The sequence below is a fragment of the Ursus americanus genome, chromosome X (assembly GCF_024610735.1).
Source record: "Ursus americanus isolate L20-20 chromosome X, mUrsAme1.1.p, whole genome shotgun sequence".
NCBI lineage: Eukaryota > Metazoa > Chordata > Mammalia > Carnivora > Ursidae > Ursus > Ursus americanus.
Genome location: NC_142164.1, coordinates 107,591,122 through 107,612,544, shown reverse-complemented (window position 1 = coordinate 107,612,544; position 21,423 = coordinate 107,591,122). Strand labels below are relative to the sequence as shown.

Here is a 21,423-nt window from a genome sequence, read left to right as displayed (position 1 = left end):
AGATTGGAGAAGTTTATTTTTCCTTTGGGTAAAGCCAATTAGCTAATGCAAATGGTCATCTCAATCACCAGGTGCCCCCGGACACACTAGTGTGACCCGTGGTGCTCGCCAGTCCCCGCACGGGAGGACTAGTCATTTCCTTTGACAACACGGGTGTAAAGGGTGGCACTGCTGGGCTCGAGAGAAGGACATGTTCCTTCTGTCTTTGCGGTCACTTAGCGGATGGCCCGTGACAGGCACCCATTCTGAGGTAATGCTTATTCAATGATAAAACTGTTTTCTTTTCTGCCTTCGTGGAGAGGTTTCCAGAGTGGTGGGAGATTTCCTTTTGGCCTGTTGCTTCCCCAACACCAGCAACCTCAATCAGCAAACATGTCTTACTTTGAACATTGCTGCCTGCGGTTCGCCGAGCTCGTGGAACGGAGGTCTGCTGGTGGCCATCTCGATGATGGTGCAGCCCAGGGACCAGATATCCGCCGGGGCACCGTACCCGCGAGGTCCCTGGTCGATAATCTCAGGTGCCATGTACTGCAGAGTGCCTGTGGGGGGGAAAATCGTGGGCATCCTGTCGCTCAAAAATCTAAGTGAACCATTAGTAAACGAGCGTGTGAACTTGAACCCTCTCATTAATGACCGATGGAGCCTGTTCTCAGGCGTAAATGATGTGGTTGCGTCCTTTCTCTGATCAGAGACACACAACACGCCTTCCTTTGATACTAGTCACGTCGAGAGAAGATTGCTCAGCTCCTCAGATGAATGGGCCCCGATCCAATCCAATAAGCACACAGTAGGGCGCAGCCGATGTGGGGAAACAGTGCCTGACCTCGAGGAGCTGCCTAGTGGCGGAGACAGACAAGAGGGTGATGGTGGGCGAACGGAGCAGGCGCTAGAACAGCGGGGTCCGAGAACACGGGTGGAAACCGTGCTTGGCTCCGCCTGCTTCCAGTCGGGAAAAGCTCTGTCTGGATCAGCTTGGTTTTCTGAGAGGTACATGCCAAGACAGGATCAGACATACAAGAGATTTACTGGGGAGAAGTATATGAAGGATAAAGGGGGAAGGAGCAGGATGGGCAGGGGGAGTGGTCGACCTCAGTGCCAACGGGACACGTGGGAAAGGAGAGGGGGAACAAAGAAGGGGGGGGAAGAGGGGGAACAAGGAGGGGGGAGAGGGGAGGGGGAACGAAGAAGTGGGGGGAGGGGAGGGGGAACGAAGAAGTGGGGGGAGAGGGGAGGGGGAACGAAGAAGTGGGGGGAAAGGAGAGGGGAGAAGAAGTGGGAAAGGAGAGGGGGAACGAAGAAGTGGGGGGAGAGGAGAGGGGAACGAAGAAGTGGGGAGGCAGTCTCAGAACAGCAGCTCAGAGACAGTTCGCTCAGGCCACTGGGGTGTCCCTGACCAAAAGCTGCCCACTGGAGGAGTCCCACGTTGTTCTGGTACCTCCGCCGTGCTCTGTCATTGGCCAGGAGCAAGCAGGGTAAAGCATGGCCCTGCCGTGAACATGGGGGTAAATCCACGAAAGGCGGCACATGGTGTCTTGCCGGGAAGGTCAAAGAGGTGGACAAAGCGATGGGAGGATTCCCAGGCCAAGGGAAGAGCCTGAGCAGAGGCACAAGGGTGTGAAGTACAGAGCGAGTTCCAGGAACCACAAGTGAAGTCTGACCACAGGGCAGGGAGTTAAGAATTAAAAATTAAGGAGGCAGTGGCCTGGGAACAGCCCGAACGGCAAACAGGATATAATGAAGGCTCTGGCTTTGGACTTTCTCCTGTGGGTCACAAGCCAACAGAGGCGGCTACAGGGAAGGTGGCGATCGGACAGAGTGCGGGAAGGAGAGGGGATTGCAGAGATGGGGGTAAGGAGGTCAATCAGGGCTCTGGGAGTGAAATCGTAGGTTTTCCTTGAAACTAAGGCTGAGGAAAGCAACAGACACTATATGTTGGCGAAGTGGTTTATAACTAACAGCGAACTTGCAGAGGACACAGGCCAAGGCGTGAACAGAGAACACTGATGCCCACAGAAATTCAAGTGCCTGTCTCAAGATCATGCAACCAAAGCAGGTTTCCAGAATCTTAGTCAATGAAAACAAAGGGCTTGTTGGTTAAAAAAAAAAAATTGGGGAAGCTACCTACTACATCTTCCTCTTGAAGATCCAATATCTTTTAGCATTTTTCCTTCCAATGACCATTTGGAAAAGCTCTGACCCACAGATTTTTTAAAAAAAGATTTTATATATTTATTTATTTTAGAGAAAGAGCGAGCGCACAAGTGCGGGGAGGGAGAGGGACAAGCGGACTCGATGCTAGCGCAGAGCCTGACGCGGGGCTCAATCCCACGACCCTGAGATGGAGATCATAATCGTAACCTAAGCCGAAACCAAGAGTCGGTTGCTTAACGGACTGAGCCTACCAGGTGCCATCCACAGAATGTTCTGCAATAATGACAATGTTCTATGCAGTTCAGTATGGTACCCATTACCCACATGTAACTGTTGGGTCCTTGAAATATGGCTGGTGAGACTGAAGAAAAGAATTTTAATTTCTTTTAATTTTTACAAAGTCAAACTAATTTAAGGTTCAATATAAACTGGGTTGGGTCTGTATGCTCAGCAGATCTGTAGGGCACCAATGATGGCTTTGGTTTTCAAAGCTGAAAGCCTGGTAGGGAAGTGTTTGGCTGGCTGCACGGTTGGGCAAGACAGGCTCGCAGCACTTGCTGCATTGTTAGGAAACCCCAGAGCCCCAGGGACGGAACTTCCAGTGACACAACCTCCCTTCCCAGGCTTGTACTGCTGTGAACAGGGAAGCGAGAGGCCCTGGCAGACGATGTGCCTTCGAGCTAATCCGCAATCCATTAATCGAGGAAAGACTTGACGCGGTGCTGTTCATTAAGCTATTACTGCTCTGCTCCGTTCTATGATGCTGGGCTGGGCACTCTGCAAACCACGGATCTGCTTTGCGGCAGCTCCCTGTTATGCTCGGTCGCTAGGGGCCGCTAGAGAGCCCGAGAGCGCCCCCGTGCGCGCGCACGCATACCTACTAGGAGGGAGGAAGGAGAGGTTACTGGCTCCTCAACAGATGCTGCTGTTCCCCGGCGGGAGCTTCCCTTTGGACCCTCAGTTGGTTCCCGTAGCAGTGCTTGGCTCCAGTTTCTAGCTTTTCTGTGCCCTCAGTTTCAGAACAAGCTTCATCTTGCCCTGCTCCCTGTTACCTGTTCCAGTCCAGTAACACCCTCCTGAAAAGTTCCAATTCTACCCTTGCTTGTGCTCCCCCCAAGCCCTGGGGGGATAACTCAGTCCCAGTTAACAGTTCTTTCTACTAAATTCTCTCTGGAAAAGTAAGTGGGGTGATTTTGATTTTCCTGCCTGGGTGCCAACTAACACAATCACTAAAAGTCATTTTTTTAAAGTTTAAGTAATCTCTACACCCAACGTGGGGCTTGAACTAAGGACCCCAAGATCAAGAGTCGCATGCTTTTCCACCTGAGCCAGCCAGGCGCCCCTAAAAGTTAATTCTTAAAAGAGCAAGAGAATAAAGTTTTACAAAGTTATGCAACATAGAAAATATCACTAAACCGAACTGCAATGGTTTATTGACCCTGGTCAAACAACTGTCCACTTCGACACAACTGCTTCAAAACTGGGGAATAAGTCTGCTTAATGCTAAATTTGGAGATTTTCTCTGTATGGAAACATAGTGAACATCACCCTTTGTAAATGTAGGGACTTCACAATGACATCCATATTAGTTATTTGTTGCTATGTAATAAATTACCCCACATGTTAGCAGCTAAAAACAAGAGTTAGGATCTCACACAGTTTCTACGAGTCGGAACCCAGGAACAGCTGGGTTGGGTAGATCCGGCCCAGAGTCTCTCATTAGGCTGTAGTTGAGTTGTCTGCTGGGCTGTAATCACCTGAAACCCAGAATGGAGCTGGAGGATCCACTTCCAAGCTCAGGTGGGGTTTCGGAAGAAGCTTTAGTTTCTCGCCACATGGGATCTTCCAAAGGGCTGCTCAAGGCATGGCTTCCCCCAGAGCAAGTGACCCAAAGACAGCAAGCAAGAAGGTGCCCCACTGTCTTTTCTGACCCTGCCTCCAGGTCACACACCGCAACTCTGCCTTCATCTGCTCATTAGAAGTGAGTCACTAAGTGTAGCCCACATTCAAGGGGAGGGGATTACACAGGGCTGTGAATGGCAGGAGGTGGGGGCCCCTGGGGGATGTGCTCAGGCTAGAACTCAGGTCTTCCGTCCGCACATCTGGAGCTATTCACCAGGACACCGACGACAGATGCAAGGAATCCGGCAGGAGCACAGGCGAAACAAACGCTGCCTGAACAAAAGTGGACTTGATGCAAGGATTTCCAAAGCCACAGTGCCACTCGTGCCCATGTAGCTGGAAGGTGGAGAGCAGGGAGAGAAAACTGGGCGCTCTGCTTCATTGACTACCGTATTCCTCGAAACACCACTCACTCACGGTAAACATCCAACAGAGACGGAGCCACACAACTATTTAAGAGTCAAGGGACTGTCCCCAACTGGTGTGCATGTTGTGGGTGTACATTGCTGCACCAAAATGGCTTCTGTCGAGAAACCAAGATCCTGGGGCCCTGCGTCGCGGGCCAGAGGTGGGGGGCGGGGTAGGCATCTGATTAATGCAGAAATGCTGGGAAACTTGCTAGCCTTTATTCTGGCTCTCCTAAAGGCATCATATCCTTTCTAGATTGCATGTCCCCAAGGAGTGCCTACACACAGGTCACTTGGTCGACCAGCCAGCCACGACTCTCAGGCAGCTACGCCCGAGCAGGAGTGCAAAGCTCAGAACACGGTGACGGGAGACCCGCAGGCACTGACACAGCCCCCTGGGGACATGAAATTGACCGGAGGCTTCTGGACAATTGCCCAAGCAGGATTTTTAAATTGCCAGCAAAAAAAAAAAAAAATGCATGGCATAGGATGATAATTTAAAAGTTTTGAGTGAGGTGCCAAGATAAAAGCCAGACATCAAAGCACTAGGCAAGAGACCGACGACAGGTCCATGTTTCCAAGGGGGTCTCACACAACTGGTTACACACCTCACACGCAGGCCCCAGCCCAGGGGCCTTCCACCTGCATCAAGGGGTTAAAAAGGTGGAGAGAGGAGAGACTGGAGGTGGGAGGGTGTTGAAAGCTATTTCTTTAGACACTACTGTGCCGGGAGGGCTACGTTCTCAATACAGGAGTCGGGGAAGGGCTGTGCCCAAAATGGTGACTAAGGCAACTCAACACTCACTCAGGACCATCGCACTTGAAAGGAGGCCACATGCATAAGCATCTTCTACAGGCCCTGGAAAATATTGAGCCTGACCCCAAAGTGTCAAAATTTCCTATTAATGAAGTACAGAAAAGAGAAATAAGGTGCTTCCTGTGGCCCCAGGGGCCACTCTGGTTTCCCAGCCCAAAGATGGGCCTGGTAGGAGAGGACATCACTTTGTCCGGTTCCCATGGGAGGAAAAGCAGCTTAGAGCTGCAACCCATAGGGTCTGGGGCTATCATCACGTCCTCTTGACAGTGGGTGAAAGATGCATGATCCCTGGACACCAGATGTGGGACCCATTGTAAAAATAGTGCTTTTATCAGGGCGTGATCCTGGCGTTATGGGATCGAGCCCCGCATCAGGCTCCTCTGCTGGGAGCCTGCTTCTTCCTCTCCCACTCCCCCTGCTTGTGTTCCCTCTCTCTCTGGCTGTCTCTGTCAAATAAATAAATAAAATCTTAAAAAAATACAGCTTTAGGGTTTTTTTTTTTTTTTGAGGGAGAGAGAGAATGAATCTTAAGCAGGTGCCATGCCTGGTGCAGAGCTCCAAGCGGGGCTCAATCTCCGAGCGGGGTTCGATCTCACAACCCCGAGATCATGACCTGAGCTGAAATCAAGAGTCAGATGCTCCATCGACTGAGCCAACCCAGGCCCCTAGGGTCTTTTTAAAAGGAATCCTGCTCAAAGGCCATCTCCCATGGCCTGAATCCCTCAGGAGAAAAAAAAAATGGATGAGTGAATACAATGTGAGGGGTAAAAGTGGTGGGGGGCAGCGGGCAGTCAGCTAAAGGACAGGTCTCTGCCCAGGACGTGGGAGTTACATTCAGAGGGACCTGGCAGGAAAGTGTTCCCAGCTGGGGAGCAAAGAAGAAGGTGGGAGTCAGGGGAGAAAGGGTGAGACTCCGTGCTGACTTGCTGCTAGACCCGCCACGACAGGGGAAGAGTGCCGTCCATGGAACGAGGACCAGAGCGTTGACAAGTGTATTAGCAGGGCCCCTTTCAATCACCCAATTCAGACTGCTTCTCAAAGTGCCATTAAGACTTTCTCTCAGTTGTCTCAGGGTGGCTGGCAAAGACTCAGGAAAGGACTAGTGCCCTGGACAGGACGCAGAGGGCAGTGGGAGACAAAGAGATGACTTTTGGGGTGCCTGGGTGGCTCAGTCAGTTAAGTGTCTGCCTTCGGCTCAGGTCATGATCCCACAGTCCTGGGATCGAGCCCCGCATTGGGGGGGGGGTCCCTGCTCAGTGGGGAGTCTGCTTCTCCCTCTCCCTCTGCCTGCTGCTCCCCCTGCTTGTGCTGTCAAATAAATAAATACAATCTTAAAAAAAATAGATATCTTTTATGATTACAGCCTCTGAGTCTGACAGGTTCAACATGTTAGTTACCTACAGAAACTCGATTCTCTCAAAGGCTCCTGCCATCCCTAATAACCTGGGACTTCTAAGTGCAAATTGGTATTTATTTTATTAACAAATACTTCCGTTGCACTTGCTGTGAGTCGGGTACTGGTCAAAGCACTTCACCAATATTAACTCATTTCATCCTCAGGAGCATCTCCATTTTATTTATGAAGAAACTATGTATGGTACAGAGACATGAAGTAACATGCCCAAAGTCACACAGCCAGCAAGTGGATGAGCCAGAATTTGAACCAAGGATGTTCACAGCCAGAGGAACAGAGTTCCTGTCCCAAGAGCCAGTCCTAGCCAACTACCCGAGAGGGATGAAAACTTAGGTCCACACAAATGTTTGTCCTTGACCTTTCATAGCAGAATCGTTCACAACAAAAAGTGGAAATAATCTAAATGACCACTAAATGGTAGATGGATAAACAAAATATGGTCTATCCATACCATGGAATACCATTCAGCCAGAAGAGGAATGGAGTACTGATACATGGCACAGCGTGGATGGACCTGGAACAGATTATGCAAAGTGATAGCAGCTGGACACATAGGACTACCTACTCTTCCATTTGTATGAAAGCTCCAGAGCAGGCAGATCTCTACAGAGAGTACATCAGTGGTCACCTGGGGCTGGGGTGGGGACGGGGATGGACTACAAGGTGCATAGCGACCTTTTTGGAGTGATAGAAATGTTCAAAAATTGGACTGTGGCAAAGGCTGCACAACTCGGAAAATTTATGAGAAACCACTGGATCCTGCACTTCAAACAGGTGCATTTTATACCCAATAAAGCTGTTAAAACACAAACAAACCCGAAGCAAAGGGGGCTGACCCTAGCCATAATGGCCCTTCCCCCCCTTCTAGCTGGCTTACACCTACAGTGAAAACCCTTCAGAGGAACAGAGGAGGGGAGGCTTCAGGGCCAGAAGTTGCCTTAGGCTCTGGCTCCCTTTCCAGGCTCTGAGAGCCTCCGGGCATTTGCATGGAAAAGCCCGGCCCCATCCTCAGGCATCCAAGCAAGGGCTCTGCAGGAAGCAGCTGACACTTCTCTACAGAACTGCTCTGTGTTGCAAAGAGTAATGATATGCAGGGGAATTTCGTACCCAAAATGAGACCCCTTCTTTATTATCCCCCAAACACCCCTGCATTATTTTGCAATGCAAAATGCATGCCTCCTCAAGCCAATTACTTGGGAAAATGTGATATGCGATAATGGATTATACATGCATTTTCTTTGGGATTTTTTTCTTCTCTTTGGGGAAGCTAATTATGAGGTAAATTGTCAGAAGTTTTATGTTTTGAAATAACTCCTTGTCATATCAGAGACCCTCTTGCTACATACTGCCAAGCTCATTGGTGGCTTCTGAAGAGGAGGACATAAGTCATTTTCAATTAGGGTAATAAAAACCGTGCCCGTCATACATGCACACAGACTCACGTACACATGTTGATACACGTATATTTATATCAGAAACAATAAATGAAAGTTCAGTACACTCTTTGTGAGATCCTGGTGGAGCGCGTGGTGTGATATTTTCCCATTTCGATGTGCACGTACCTCTGGTGTTAACAACTGAGACGTCATTTCTGGGAAGTAGAAGTTCTCTTTAGTTAGAGAATGTGTCTCCACCGTGGGCGTCCAGCGGTCGACATACAACAACCCTCTTGTTGAAGAGAAGTTTTTCAAAGCTGAGACATTATGCACTAAAGCCAAGGCCAAATCTGTCCCCTCCACAGCTCGGTGCCCCAGGGACAGAGAACGGTCATGCTTCTACACCGCTTACTTCCGAGCTATCATGGTCTAAGCAGTGTTTCTTAATTCCGTCAAGCAGGATCTTCGTGATCCTTCTTATTACACCTTAGGGGACCACAAACCTTTACTTTTTCAAAATCGGTACTTCTTTCCAGGAATCAATTCCTTTTAAGCAGGAATTTCAAAAAGCCACAGGTAGCTTTTCGAACCTCATTCGACTCCCTGGTCTTATAAACGGAAAGCTAGCGGGTCATTTCGTTCCACTCTGAATCCAGTCCCTCTCAACGCTTCCATGAGTCCATCGCTGACACATGGAGAAGAAGACCCAAGCCCTCAACCCCACCTACAAGACCATACTCCCTAGACCGATCAGCTTCCCTTGGAAACATAACCCTATCAAAGCACGAGGTACCAGAATGAACTAAGGTAACAGGCTTTTATGACAGACCAGTAAAGCGCCCTCGCGAGTCGTCTGAGGACTACTGTGATTCAGAATTACCCACAACATTAACTTAGAAGAGATGCTGCTATTTCGCTGATTGGTGAGAGACCCTCAGAAAACCTCAAGGAGAGCACCACACCCACCCAACCTTTGAAGACAGCGACGACCATCATCATCTGAAGCTGCGGACCATACCCGGTCGGCTTCTGTCACGGACCGGCCACACTGCACTGAGGCGCCCAGGGACCGTGACTCCAGGCGGCAACCTGCGCCCAGCCCCGGCCCACTTACCAGCAAAGGTCTCGGTGCACGGATTCACTCCTGCAAGCCGTTTGGAGGTTCCGAAATCAGAGATCTTCACCACTCCGCTGTAGGTATTCACCAGAACATTATCACCCTGTAGAAAAGGAAGAACATCAAATACTTGGGACCTTAAGACACAGTCTCAAGTCTCTGGCAAGCCTAGCCTCGGTACTCTGGGGGCAGCCACGCTCAGTTTCCTCCCAGACACCGCCAGCCAGCCAGCCAGCAGCTGGCATGGTCCCAGAGACAAGCAAGTACCTTGATGTCTCTGTGCACGATCTGGTTTTCGTGGAGATACTTCAGGCCTTCCAGGATCTGCCTGGTGTAGAACTTGATGGTGGGCTCCTTCATCGGCCCCCATTTGGACCGCAGAAGAGCAGAAAGGCTTCCTGGAAATGGACACAGCAGAGAACTCATCAGCATGATGAAGGTTCAATCATAAGAGCCAGGGAGACCAAGCAAGGTGATATTTCTCACCCCACATCAGCCATCACACCAACATCCCTGCCCCGTGCAGTCTTTCCCCCTCTGCTGCCGGCTCCCAGACGTGTAAGCTGTGCAGCCAGAGAAGGCACCGCAGAGGGAGGGTGAACGGAAGCCCCTTGTGACCTCTGAAATTCAGTGGGGCTCCCTTTGGCTTTATGAACTCTGTCATGTTGAACAAAGTCAGGAGGAGAGCACAATGATGCGCTCTGGCCTGGGGAGGGCCGGCCCCCTGCTGCAGATGCTGCCTCGGCCTGACACCTTACACAGTGCTGAAGGAACCCTGCTCTGCCTCAGTTTCTCCAGCTGTAAAAGGGGATGTGCGCATGTTTCTAATTCTGCTGTCATCCTTAAACCTCACCCCTGGAAAATCAATTAATGTGAACAGTGACTGACATATTTTCTGCTAGACTAGGAACAACTTGAGATTAGAAGAAATTGTATTTTATCCTTAATGTAACCTTCAAAATCTTGCCCTCTCAATATATGCAGTTAGGCTCTGGATAGAATAGTAGGCTCTTAATAGCTGTTGCTTAAAGCAATGAATTATTACAGATTTCTTCTTTTTTAAAAAAAGATTAGTTTAGCTTAGAACGAGTGAGTAAGCACAAGCTGGAGGGGCAGAGAGGGAGCGAGAATCCCAAGCAGACTCCACGCTGAGTGTGGAGCCCGACGCGGGGCTCAATCTCATGACCCGGGCCCAAACCAAGAGATGGATGCTTAACCGAATGCGTCACCCAGACGCCCCTGAATACAGATTTCTAACTGAAATGTTTGTGTTTGTATTCAGATCATAATTATCATTTTCATTATTTTGTAAAAAAATGAACATTTATTGAGCTCTTGCTCTCTGCCAGGCACCATTTGAAAACCTTTACATACACTATCTCATTTGATCCATCTAACAACCCACTGAGCTAGGGTCCTTATCGCTCCAATAATTATTACAATGCCAATCATTGGAGTAATTATTATTACTCTGATTTTACAATTCATTTATTCAATCAGAAAACTGAGGCGGGGGGACACAGACGTAAAGAATTTGCCTGAGGTGCCACAGCTTGCAGGAGGAGGCCCAATTCAAGCCGGACACTCTGGCTACAGAGCAGAGGAGCTCCCCCCTCCATGACACTGCCTGCACTTGGGGGATTTTGTGGTTAAGGAGGTGGTTCTTGATTTCACAGTAAACATGCTATTCTGCGTGTCATTTTTAAAACCTCTGTCCCCTCATCTCCAAATTAGCTTTAAACTCCTAGATGTGAAGGCTTCAAGGCTGGAGACTCTGCTTTATTCATCTGGCTCCGGCACTCAGCCCAGCAGCTGGCCCTCGGCAGATCCTCCATGAATATTTGATGACCGAATTAAACCAGAAACAGACTATTTATGTGACATTGGAAAGTTGGTCTCCAACTCCTCTGAGAAGCAAATGTTCTCCCACATCTAAAAGGTCTGTCACTTTTTAGATGGCAAGATGGATGGTGATGGTCACATCACATTTTCATCAGTGGTTTTCAGCGTGTGAGACGAGAGTACCAGGGAGTACTCACCCCCGGGCACCTGCTCCATAAATATCTTAATGTAGCCATGCTCGGACACAGAGCCCAGGTAGCGGACGATATTCCGGTGCTTCAGGTGCTTGTGCAGCGCTATCTCCTCATGCAGAGGCTGAGAGTACCTGGGAGGCAGAGCAAAGCCAGCATCACCTGCCGGGTCCCTGGGGCTTGGGGTCCGCATGGCACTGCGCCAGTACCTGCCCTGCTGCTGGCCACCCCTTCCTTCTGGAAATGGTCTTTCCCTTGGCTCCCGGGAGAGTACGCAGCTTCCCATATGTAAAATAGGGGACAGTAATAGCAGCCACACAGGGCTGCCGACGGCCAAAGTGTGTCAAGTGTCTCAGGCACTCACTGGCGTGCCTGGTGTACGGGAGGTACTCAGTAAATGACTGCTCTGGTTAGGGTCTCAACTCTCCATGTATCCCTTGCCTCTCTGAGCAGGCCCTCTCCCTCTGCCTCTCATGAAGAGTGGTGTTCTGGAAGGTTCTGTCTTCAGTTGCCTTCTACTCTCATTCCTCAAACTCACTACGCTATAGCAACAGCTACCTAACGGATCTCCTGGGTCAGTGTCTGGTTTCTTTAGTCTATTCTCCCCTGGTTGCCATATTTCCTCTTCCTGAAACACACACCTCATCAGATCACCTTTCATCAAGTCTACATAAAGACCATATTGCTTGACATGGCACAGGAGGAACTTCAAACTCAAGTCAGACTACACCTTTTGAAAAGTTTGCCTCATCTTAAGAGCACCCCACCCCCCTATTCTTTCCGTAGCATAGAATGCTCTGGCCTCCTCTTTTCTGCCATATGAACTTCAACTCATCCCTCAAAGACCAGCTCAAAGAGGATTTATCTTCTCAAACTTACCACAACTCACTCAGGAAAAGTGATTCCTTTCCTCTCTTCCACAAACATTCTGTGCACCCCCCCCTTGTGGCACTCATCACTTTGACCCCCAGGCAAGGTATCTGCATTCCCTACCAAACCAGGAGCACCCTGACATCAGGACAGCATCCTGGGCACCTCTTGGTCTCCAGGGCCAGCCCAGAATCTGGCAAAGAGAAGGTGCCCAACATCATAAGTTCAGCTATTACACTTAGGGAATGGGACAAGAACAGTCTCTAAGGTCCCCTCCGGCTCTAAAATTCCCAGAAAAACAATGGGCAACGAAAAGCTTAACTATTGCAACCAGCCAAAGGAGGTGGTACATGCCAGCAACTTCCCCCCCAAAATACAACTCTACCACCTTATCTGGCATGAGCATAAGAGAAAGAATACTGGACAAGGAACTCAAGAGACTGGATCCCAGTCTTGTTTCCTTACATCCTTGAAGAAGTCATTTAATCTTTCCCAGCCTTAGAAGAAGCTAGAGGAGTTCATTTCAGGACTGGCCTTTTAGCTCAAATGGCATAAATGAAAAGACAGACGAATGAACGAGTGAATCAATGAACGGATGAATGATGAAGGGTCTTAAAGCTGCTAGAAAGCACTTGTAACCCATCCCTAACAATTCACTGACACCAGGACAGAGGGCTGTTTGCATGTGTCCATCAGTGTCAGCACTGAAGGCAACATGCAGATGTCATCTGAACACACCTGTGGAGGCCGGAGCTATTCTTTTTTACGTGGTGGCCATTACTCTGGAGGTAGGTTCTCACAAAAACACTGGGCAGTCAACACTGCAACGTTCTTGTTTAGAATTGGGGGGGGGGTGTGAATTTAAAAAAGGAATAAATATTTATTAGACTCTAAAAAATATTGAATAAGTTACTAACAGTGGTGGTTTAAAAAAAATAGCCCCAAATGTAGGAGGGTGAGGTTAAAGGGCAAGGAATAAAAAAAAGTCTGTATTGCAAAAAGCTGATTTTCTTTTCGCCACATTTAATTTTCTGTAACGATACATCTGAATAAATCATAGCCTTTTAAAACTGTTACATTATGAAGTAAAGCACCGAGTCACATTTAAAAAAAATTCACCAACATCTATCTATGTAAAAATGTACAACTTTAGACCTAGTGGATAAGCGGAAATAAAACCACAGTTTTCTTTTAAAATATGACTCTTGGCAATCCACATGCCTCCAAGTAAAGTTGTTCCGTTTTCATCTATTTATAACATGCAAAGAACAAAAGCAAATCACTGTTGTAACAAGAGAATGTTACATTTTTGGACGACACGATGCCTTCATTCTTGAGTCCCCTGCGCCGTCAGTGATGGGCACGGGGTTTGGGTGTGGAGGCGGCACCTGAGAAAGAGGAAGGCCCACCCTGACTTGCCTGCTGTCTCTCTCCGGGATTTCCTTGATGGCTATTCGCACTTGGTTGCTCAGGTCTCTTCCAGCAAACACGACCCCATACGTGCCTGTCCCCAGCACGACCCTATCGCCGTTTGCGTCGTGGTCATACTCATACTGAAGAAGGCAAAGCAACAGGATCAAAAAGCACCCAACTTGTGGTGGAGCCCCATTAGAGCCTAAATGTTGTCCTGCAATTTTTTATTTATAAATAATGTTACCTGAGTACCAGGCAGGTCACATTCCTTAGGTTATGTAATTTTCACTAAGTAATTACTTTCAAAGGGTAGAATTCTCAGTTACTCATATATTCACGACATGATTCTATGAGATGGAATCAAAAAAATTTAAAAATACAGCTCATATGTAACTCAGTGGGCTCAGCTTTTGGAGATTTTGTCCCACTTTAATGCTGCAATTTACAGCATAAAGGCTTCTAAGCCATGTCCAGCACCCCAAAGAGCTGCCGTCCTGCATGATCCTTCATTAGCTTCTCAGGAAACCAACCTCTTTCTGTAGCCCAGAGAAGAACTGAAGGTCAATAAAATGCTCTTAATACAAAGCACACACGCAGGGCTTCCCCCTTTTAGATGGACAGATCTAGCGTCAAACGCACTGCACACGTTCCACCTGGAATCGCCGTTGCTATTCTATTCCCCCAACCTCATTATCAAAAGTTGCTGTACAGCTGCATTCTAGTTGGTTCTTCTCGAGAACGAAAACAAATATAACTCTAGGCTGAGCAATTCTTGCGTCTGTTGTTTTCTGTGCTCCACTGTGCCTACTTGCAGAAGTGCACAGAATGTGTGTTGGTCCCTTCCAACGTGCTTCGAAGGATACCCATGACAGTTAAGATCACCAACAGGCCCCCGTCACGTCTGATTTAACCAGACGTCAGCCTGCTCCATATGAGGCTTCCATCTCACACCTTTCTCGGCCCCTCATCTGTTACCTTCAAAGTGCATCACTCAGTTCATTTCCACCACAAACGCTGATTCTAAACTAAGAATTCAAGACCTGAGTCAATTATTAAAATGAATTTTTTTGATATTTTCTGAAAGCTCAAAGAATGAATTTCAAACTACCTTGACCATAAAAATCTCATTAAATTGTCATCAATGGGACGATCCAAATTAGTGGCCAATCTCAACAGCTGTCTGAAGACACACAGGTGTAACGGTGTAATAACTGGACTCGAGCTGCACTGTCCACAAGAGCTTGGGATTCTCACACCTGACACACTGGCTATTATCAAAAAGGTAAAAAGTCAGTGTTGGCAAAGATGTGGAGAAAAAGGAACCCTCGTGCACTGGTGGTGGGAATGCAAACTGGTGCAGCCACTCTGGAAAACAGTATGGAGGGTCCTCAGTAAGTTAAAAATAGAGCTACCCTACGATCCAGCAATTCCAATGCCGGGTATTTACCCAAAGAAAATGAAAACACCAATTCAAAGAGATACATGCACCCCTATGTTTACTGCGGCATTCTTTACAACAGCCAAGATATGGAAGCAACCCAAGTGTCTATCCACAGATGAATGGGTACCACGAGCTGGCCAATTATTTCTCTTGTAGGCTCACAAACATTATTAATTAGCTGAGAAAAAACTTCTATATGTTGTACACAAAAGAAAATTTTACTTCAGTCCTCACCAAAGTTTTCTTAAATATTCTGGCTGAGAAGATACCAAAGTAATGAGGTTCTTCAATAGAGAACTCCGAAAGTCACGGATAGTGATGGCTAGCTTGCTCGTAAGAGAGTTTTTTGGCTTTTTTTTACTGTGTATCTTTGTTTTCAGTGCCCATATAAGTCTTTGCGCTTTTGCTATACACGTATGTTTACTTTTATACACTTTTCCTTCTGTTTCACAAAGTCGGGGAAATCGTGTGCTTCCCGAGGGCACGGTGCTTGTCCTGCTGCTACGCCTCAGTGCGTGCACGGTGCTGGTCACGGCAGAAGCCTCCCGGCCGCTGTGTGAACTGAACAAATGGGTGTTTCCACCTGGCTTTGAGACACCATCTCCTGGGGGCAGGTTCTTGTGCAAGTTCAACCCCCCCCCCCCCCCCCCCCCCCGTCACCAGGCTCTACAGCTCCACCCTGGTGGCGCCCAGTGGCCAGGGTCGGGCCATCTCTGGGCCCCAGGAAGCCAGCAGCGCACACGGCCTGGCAGTACAGGATGGAGACTCTTCTCACTCATCCTCTTCTCCAAGTCTCAGAACTCCGATCCGGGCCTTGAGATGAGGTCACGTGAGGCTGCTCCAGAGTCCATGCTCCTTCCCCCTCCCCACACTGACAGGAGCTGCTCTCCTTGCAAGTGTCAGGACCTGAGTGCTGGCATGTGGGCTGAGAGACCGGCCACAAGAGCAAGCCAGTGGCAGAGCTGGGGACAAGAGCCCCGTCCGCTCGCCGGCCATGGAAAATTTCAGGTGCAGAAATCACAGGTCATCGAAGCCTCTATCAGGACACGTGGTATGATGGAAGGTTGGGGTCCCTCCAGGTGTGAGAGCACGCAGGGGGATAGGGGGCGGATGTCAGGATGTTTGGCACCGACACATTTCAGGAGTTTAGGTCATAAACCACGAGGGAATGGAAGAACCTCTGAAATCTGGTCAAGAAACAGGGACATGTTTCTCAGCAAACCTCCTTCCCAGAGCTACCGGCAGCCCAGCCACTGACATGTATTGAAAGTGCTGACGTGTCTAATTATCCACAGAACTAGCTCCGCCCCGAGGCCCGAAGAGCAGGTGCGCTGGCAGGTGGGGAAGCGCAGAGTGCACTGCCCAGGGAGGCCGCGTCGGTGCGGGCTTGAGACCAGCTCAGCGCCTCGGCAGCACCCTGAGCTCATGAGCTGCTCAGGGTTCGTGCTCCTGGCCAGGTGTTTGGGGTCCATAGAGCAGGGCCACTTCTCTCTCGTTTCCTGTTACGGCCCCAGCTCCCAGCACAGTGCCTGGCATCATTAAGTACTTGCTGAAAGCGTGCAGGGGCGCAAAGGCTGGTCCAGAGCTTAGCAGGACAGTGTGGCCAGGAGCTCAGCAACCTAAGGTCCAGGTGGCATGGTATGGCATCACGTGTGGCTTTCCCAAGGTCACAGCTGGAAGGCCTGAACAAGGGGTGGCCACTCGGCTCTCTGATGCCTCTTAGAGACAGGCAGGCCCAAAGCTGGTGAAAGGTGGCCTCTAGCGGACCAGTTTGCTAAGGGCCAGCCCTCCCCTTGTTGATGGCTCCTGGAGCTGCTCTGAAGTCCAGCTACCCAATTCACGGTTCATGCTAAGGGAAGCTGCAACGGATATTGAAACTAACCGCGATGGGACAAGAAATGAGAAATGAATTAATCCTCAATAGGAATGGGAAATTCTTTGTATTATGGAGCTTTCCACTGTAAAGTCCTAAGCTTTAAAAGGATTACCTTAGAAGCAGGAAGACCACTTTTTAAAATTACAGGATCCAGCTCCCTTACTAAATCTGTTACGAGAACTGTGATTTTGATACAAAATAGTAACAAAGTGTGGCATCACAGAAGTCATAATACTTCTAAGAACTAACATTTGTAGAGCAGACCGTGAGCACTTAACGGTGTGATTATGGGCCATGCTCACAAACCTCACCGTCCCTGCTTAATACACTCAACGGCCATGAGCCCACCAAGCTTCCCCATGCCACCTGCCCCGGTGGACAGGTCTATAATGATGGCCTCAAAGCCTCTGGCCAACTGTGGGAACAACAGAATGATCCGGTGGTCACAGTGGGGGGCTCTGGAGCCTAACAGCTTTGGTTCTCTGCCCAGCTCTCCCACTGCTAGGGACTTCCTCCAGCTCCTGACCTTGGCCGGGTTTCCCCACCTGCAGAACACCAACAGCGATAACCGCTGATTTGGATGTCCCTTCTCTATGCTGCACACGGATCCCAAACTTTCTCCTGCAGGGATGCATTTCATGGGACAACAGTCTGCCCCTCTCAAGGGTGATCAAGAGGAATAAATGAGAGCACGTGTAGGAGGCCCGAAGCCCCCCCGCCCCCCGGCACAGAGTGAGTGCTTGATGAATGCCAGCTCTGAGAGGCCAGCCATACCTTGAACACTGGGGTCCCCTGTCCTGTCTCACTGCTAGGTCTTCACGGCACTGGCACGTGGAAGACACTTGGTAAACCTTGGTGGGGGAACCCAAGTTTGGGCTGTGCGGATGCACCCTGGCCTTCGGCCCGTCACCAGGGGCTCCCAAGGCGGGCCCATCTGAGTCCTAGGACATCAGGGACACAGCACTGCTGCTGTGGCCACCTCTACTGCTCACGTTCTCTTCTCGAGGCCCCTGGGGCCTGCTGATCCTCCCCAGGAGGTCGGCCACCAGGTTCAGCTGGCAGGCCCGGAGCGCCCTCACCAGGTGGGACACTGCTCCGGCCTCCCTCTCAGCGACTCCCTCACCTGCTCTGGTGCGGGGATAGTTCCCCTCGATGGCCTCGATCACATACTTTTCAGGTGGGGGGGCCGCTCTTCTCCAGTCCTACCCCACAACATCACATACGCCATCAAATGCTGCACGCAGGTCTCACCCCTCCCGCAGGGCCCCGCCTGCCCCGAAGTGGCCAAGGCACCGCAGCAGGTCCCGGCGCCGCACGGAGGCAAGCAGCCCGCGCAGCGGCAGCCCTGGGCGCGCTGAGTCCAGCTCCTTCTGCTCGAGCTGCGCGGAGCAGAGGTCGAGGCCGCTCGGCACGCGCTCCAGCTTCCTCTCGCCCACGCCACCCTGGCACAGCAACTTGAGCTGGGTCAGCTCGCCGCGGGGCGGGCCGGCCCACACTGAGTAGGGCGGCGCCAGGAGCGGGGTGCAGTCCCGCCTCCCCGCCTATCCTGCTCCCGCCCGCTGGGAGCCCGGGAGCCCGCTGCGGGCTTCCCCCTCCTGTGGCCTGGGCTGCAGCCATGAAAGAATATTTTTTAAATTTAAATTCAATTAATTAATATATAGTGTATCATTAGTTTCATAGGGAGAGTTCAAGGATTCGTCAGTTGCATAGAATACCCAGTGCTCATTCCATCAAGTGCTCTCCTCAATGCCCGTCCCCCAGTTACCCCCCCTTCCCTCCAGCACCCCTCAGTTTATTTCCTATGGTCAAGAGTATTTTTAAATATAAAGGATTTTCACACACAAAAATGGGACATTTTCTTGAAGCATCAAAGACACAATAAATAATTTTTTCCATGTTGCAGGTCTTCTGTGACTCACCTCTAAGGTGTCGCCATCGGTGTCCCCCTCCAGCTCCACTGTACTGCCCACTGAGTTGCTTATCATCTCTTTAACCAAAGAGCAAAACCTAGAACAGCAAATGTCACAAAGATGTTAATTATCATCACTCATGTTCCCTACCTTTAACTTAGCCTTATTAAACTGTGATTAAATATACATCAAGTTTTTACAAGTTCATGGAACAAACCATCTACTCCTTGATTTGACATAGCACTTTAATGGCCATCTCATCTAGTTCAAATACTCATATGATACTTGAATCCCCTCTATACAGTAGCCCCACCAACTGGTTGGTCAACTGAGGCTTGAACATCTCCAGTGACAGAGAACTCATTACCTCACAAGTTTGCTCACCGTGGACAACTCAATGAGAAATGCTTTATTATATGGAACTAAGACTTCATTCACGTGGGTCCCATCCATGGACTGCTTAGAATTAATCCCTCTTCTGTGGAACAGCCCATTAGAAATGTCCATAATTTTATTAAATCCCTTTGAATCTTTCCTCCTTGTTTCTTCAGTGTTTCCTCCAGGACTTGTTTTTAAGTCACTCCACTAACAGGTAATTGTTGAAAGGTAACCCCTTATTCTTCTTCAAGTCTGGCCCTACGACCAGTGTTCTAGAGGTGATCTCATCAGTGCTAAGGAGAGGGGGACCCCAACCTCTCAAGCTGTAGACATTCTTGTTCTTAGTACAAAATAAGGTCTTGGGGCAGGAGGGGGTGGGGAGGAAACGTAGAAGGTGGCCTCATCATTCCGTTGACACAGATCAAGCTTACTATCAACTGTTACCCACAGGTCTTTCTCACAGTCGCTGCTGGGTCATATCAGCCACTTCTTAGATGCATGCACTTGTTTCTTTACATACAAGCTATTTCACTCACAAAATTTTTATTCAGTATTTTCCTGTAAGATGGCAAGGAAGAGTACTGTACATTTTAAGATAATTTCCACAAAATGTTAAAGTGTTCCTTTCTGTAACTAACCCACCCTACCTTTGCTTCTTTTCATCTTTGAAAGCTGCAAAACACAATGGTCAGGATTCTTAGGAGTTGTGTGGTATGAACTCACCAGAATAACTAAAATTTACAAGACATTACCACTCATTGTCAAAAATATGGAGCAAGTGGAATTCTCATATGCCACCGGTGAAGTGGAAAGGGATGCAGCCACTTTGAAAGACTACTGGCAGAGTTAACCAAAGCCAATCATAGACCTGCCCCCATCCCGCTAACCCCACCTTCAGAAATGTTCACAAGAGGCCTGTACAAAAATGTTCACAGCAGTTCTCTTCCTAATAGCCCCAAACTGGAAACAGCCCAAACATTCACCAACAGAACAGATACACTGCTATACTTTCATACAACGGAACACTACACAGCAACAAAAAGGATGAATACATACACCATGGCTAAATCTAATGGAATTATTTTAAGAGGAGTGAGAAAGCAAAGAGTACATACTTCATGATTCTATTTATTTAAAGGTCAAGAACAGGTAAAATTGACCACTGGTGATAGAAATCAAATTAGTTAGCACTGCAGGGGGTGGAAAGGGCCTTGAGGCACCTGCTGGGGTGCTGAACCTAAGAGCGCTTAACCCAGTTGTGTGCATGTTACACCGCAATTACAAAATTATTGAGATGTATGGCAAAAAAGGCATCGAGGACTGAGGGAGGGTCAGGAAGGTCAACTTTGTAGTAAAGGGATATTCTGCCTCCTTTTTGGCAGCAGTTTTTCTAAGTTGAAGACTGTGATCCAAGGGTCCCCTAGTCTGGTATTCAGTCTGATTTCAAAATACGATGTCATAACGAGTACGTGAGACATGCTGAGTTAAAACATTCTCAAACCACATCATGATATGAACGCTGAACGAACCAGCAGTAAAGGGCATTTCCTCAACCTGATGAAGGCCATCTATGAAAACCTGCCGGCAACATCATGCTTCCTGATAAAAGACTGATTGGATGCTTTCCCCCTAAGATCAGGAACAAGACGCAATGTCTGCCGTTGCCACTTCTACTCAACACTGTACTGGAGAGCCTGGTCAGACAGGTAAGAGAAAGAAATAAAGACATCCACACTGGAAAGGAAGAACTTTAATGACCTCCATCTGCAGCAGACATAGTCTCGTATACAGAAAATCTTAAGGAATTCAGTAAAAATTATGAGAAGTGGGGCGCGTGGCTGGCTCAGTTGGTAGAGTGTGTGACTCTTGACCTCAGGGTCATGAGTTCGAGTCCCACGTTGGGCGGAGAGCTTACTTAAAAAATATAATCTTAAAATACTGGTAAAAAGTATTAGAACTAATAAATGAATTCAGCAAGATTGCAAGATACTAAATATATAAAAATCAAGCATATTTCTATATACTAGCCATGAACATTCTGAAAATGAAATTAAGAAAACTCAATTTGTAATAGCATAAAAAAACTACCTCGGTCTATGTTTAACACAAGAACTATGAGACTTGTACTCTGAAACTGCAAAAAAAAAAAAAAACTGTTGTAAGAAATTAAAGAAGACCTAAACAAATGGACAGCCATGCTGTGCTCTGGAATCGAAGGGTTACTATGGTTAGAATGGCACTGCTCCCCAAAATTGGTCTACATCTCCACTTCAATCTCTGTCAAAATCATAGCTGCCTTTTTTTTTTTTTTTTGCAGA

General features: G+C 48.6%; 1 protein-coding gene and 1 pseudogene across 4 annotated transcripts in view; both read right to left on the bottom strand.

Annotated features, from left to right (window-relative positions):
• MAP3K15 (mitogen-activated protein kinase kinase kinase 15) overlaps positions 1-21,423 on the bottom strand; it is a 117,306-nt gene that overhangs the window by 10,426 nt on the left and 85,457 nt on the right. For all 4 annotated transcript variants that reach the window (XR_015723277.1, XR_015723276.1, XM_087859575.1 and 1 more), the window contains exons 14-19: positions 18,737-18,824; positions 13,507-13,640; positions 11,224-11,351; positions 9,452-9,582; positions 9,182-9,287; positions 382-539 (exon numbers count right to left, since the gene is read on the bottom strand). Coding sequence is in view for 2 of the 4 variants with exons in the window: in XM_087859575.1 (XP_087715701.1) it covers positions 382-539; positions 9,182-9,287; positions 9,452-9,582; positions 11,224-11,351; positions 13,507-13,640; positions 18,737-18,824 (745 nt within the window). In the remaining 2 variants the exon portion in view is untranslated. The remainder of the gene's footprint in view (positions 1-381; positions 540-9,181; positions 9,288-9,451; positions 9,583-11,223; positions 11,352-13,506; positions 13,641-18,736; positions 18,825-21,423) is intronic.
• Positions 15,580-18,713, bottom strand: LOC148107000 (uncharacterized; annotated as a pseudogene).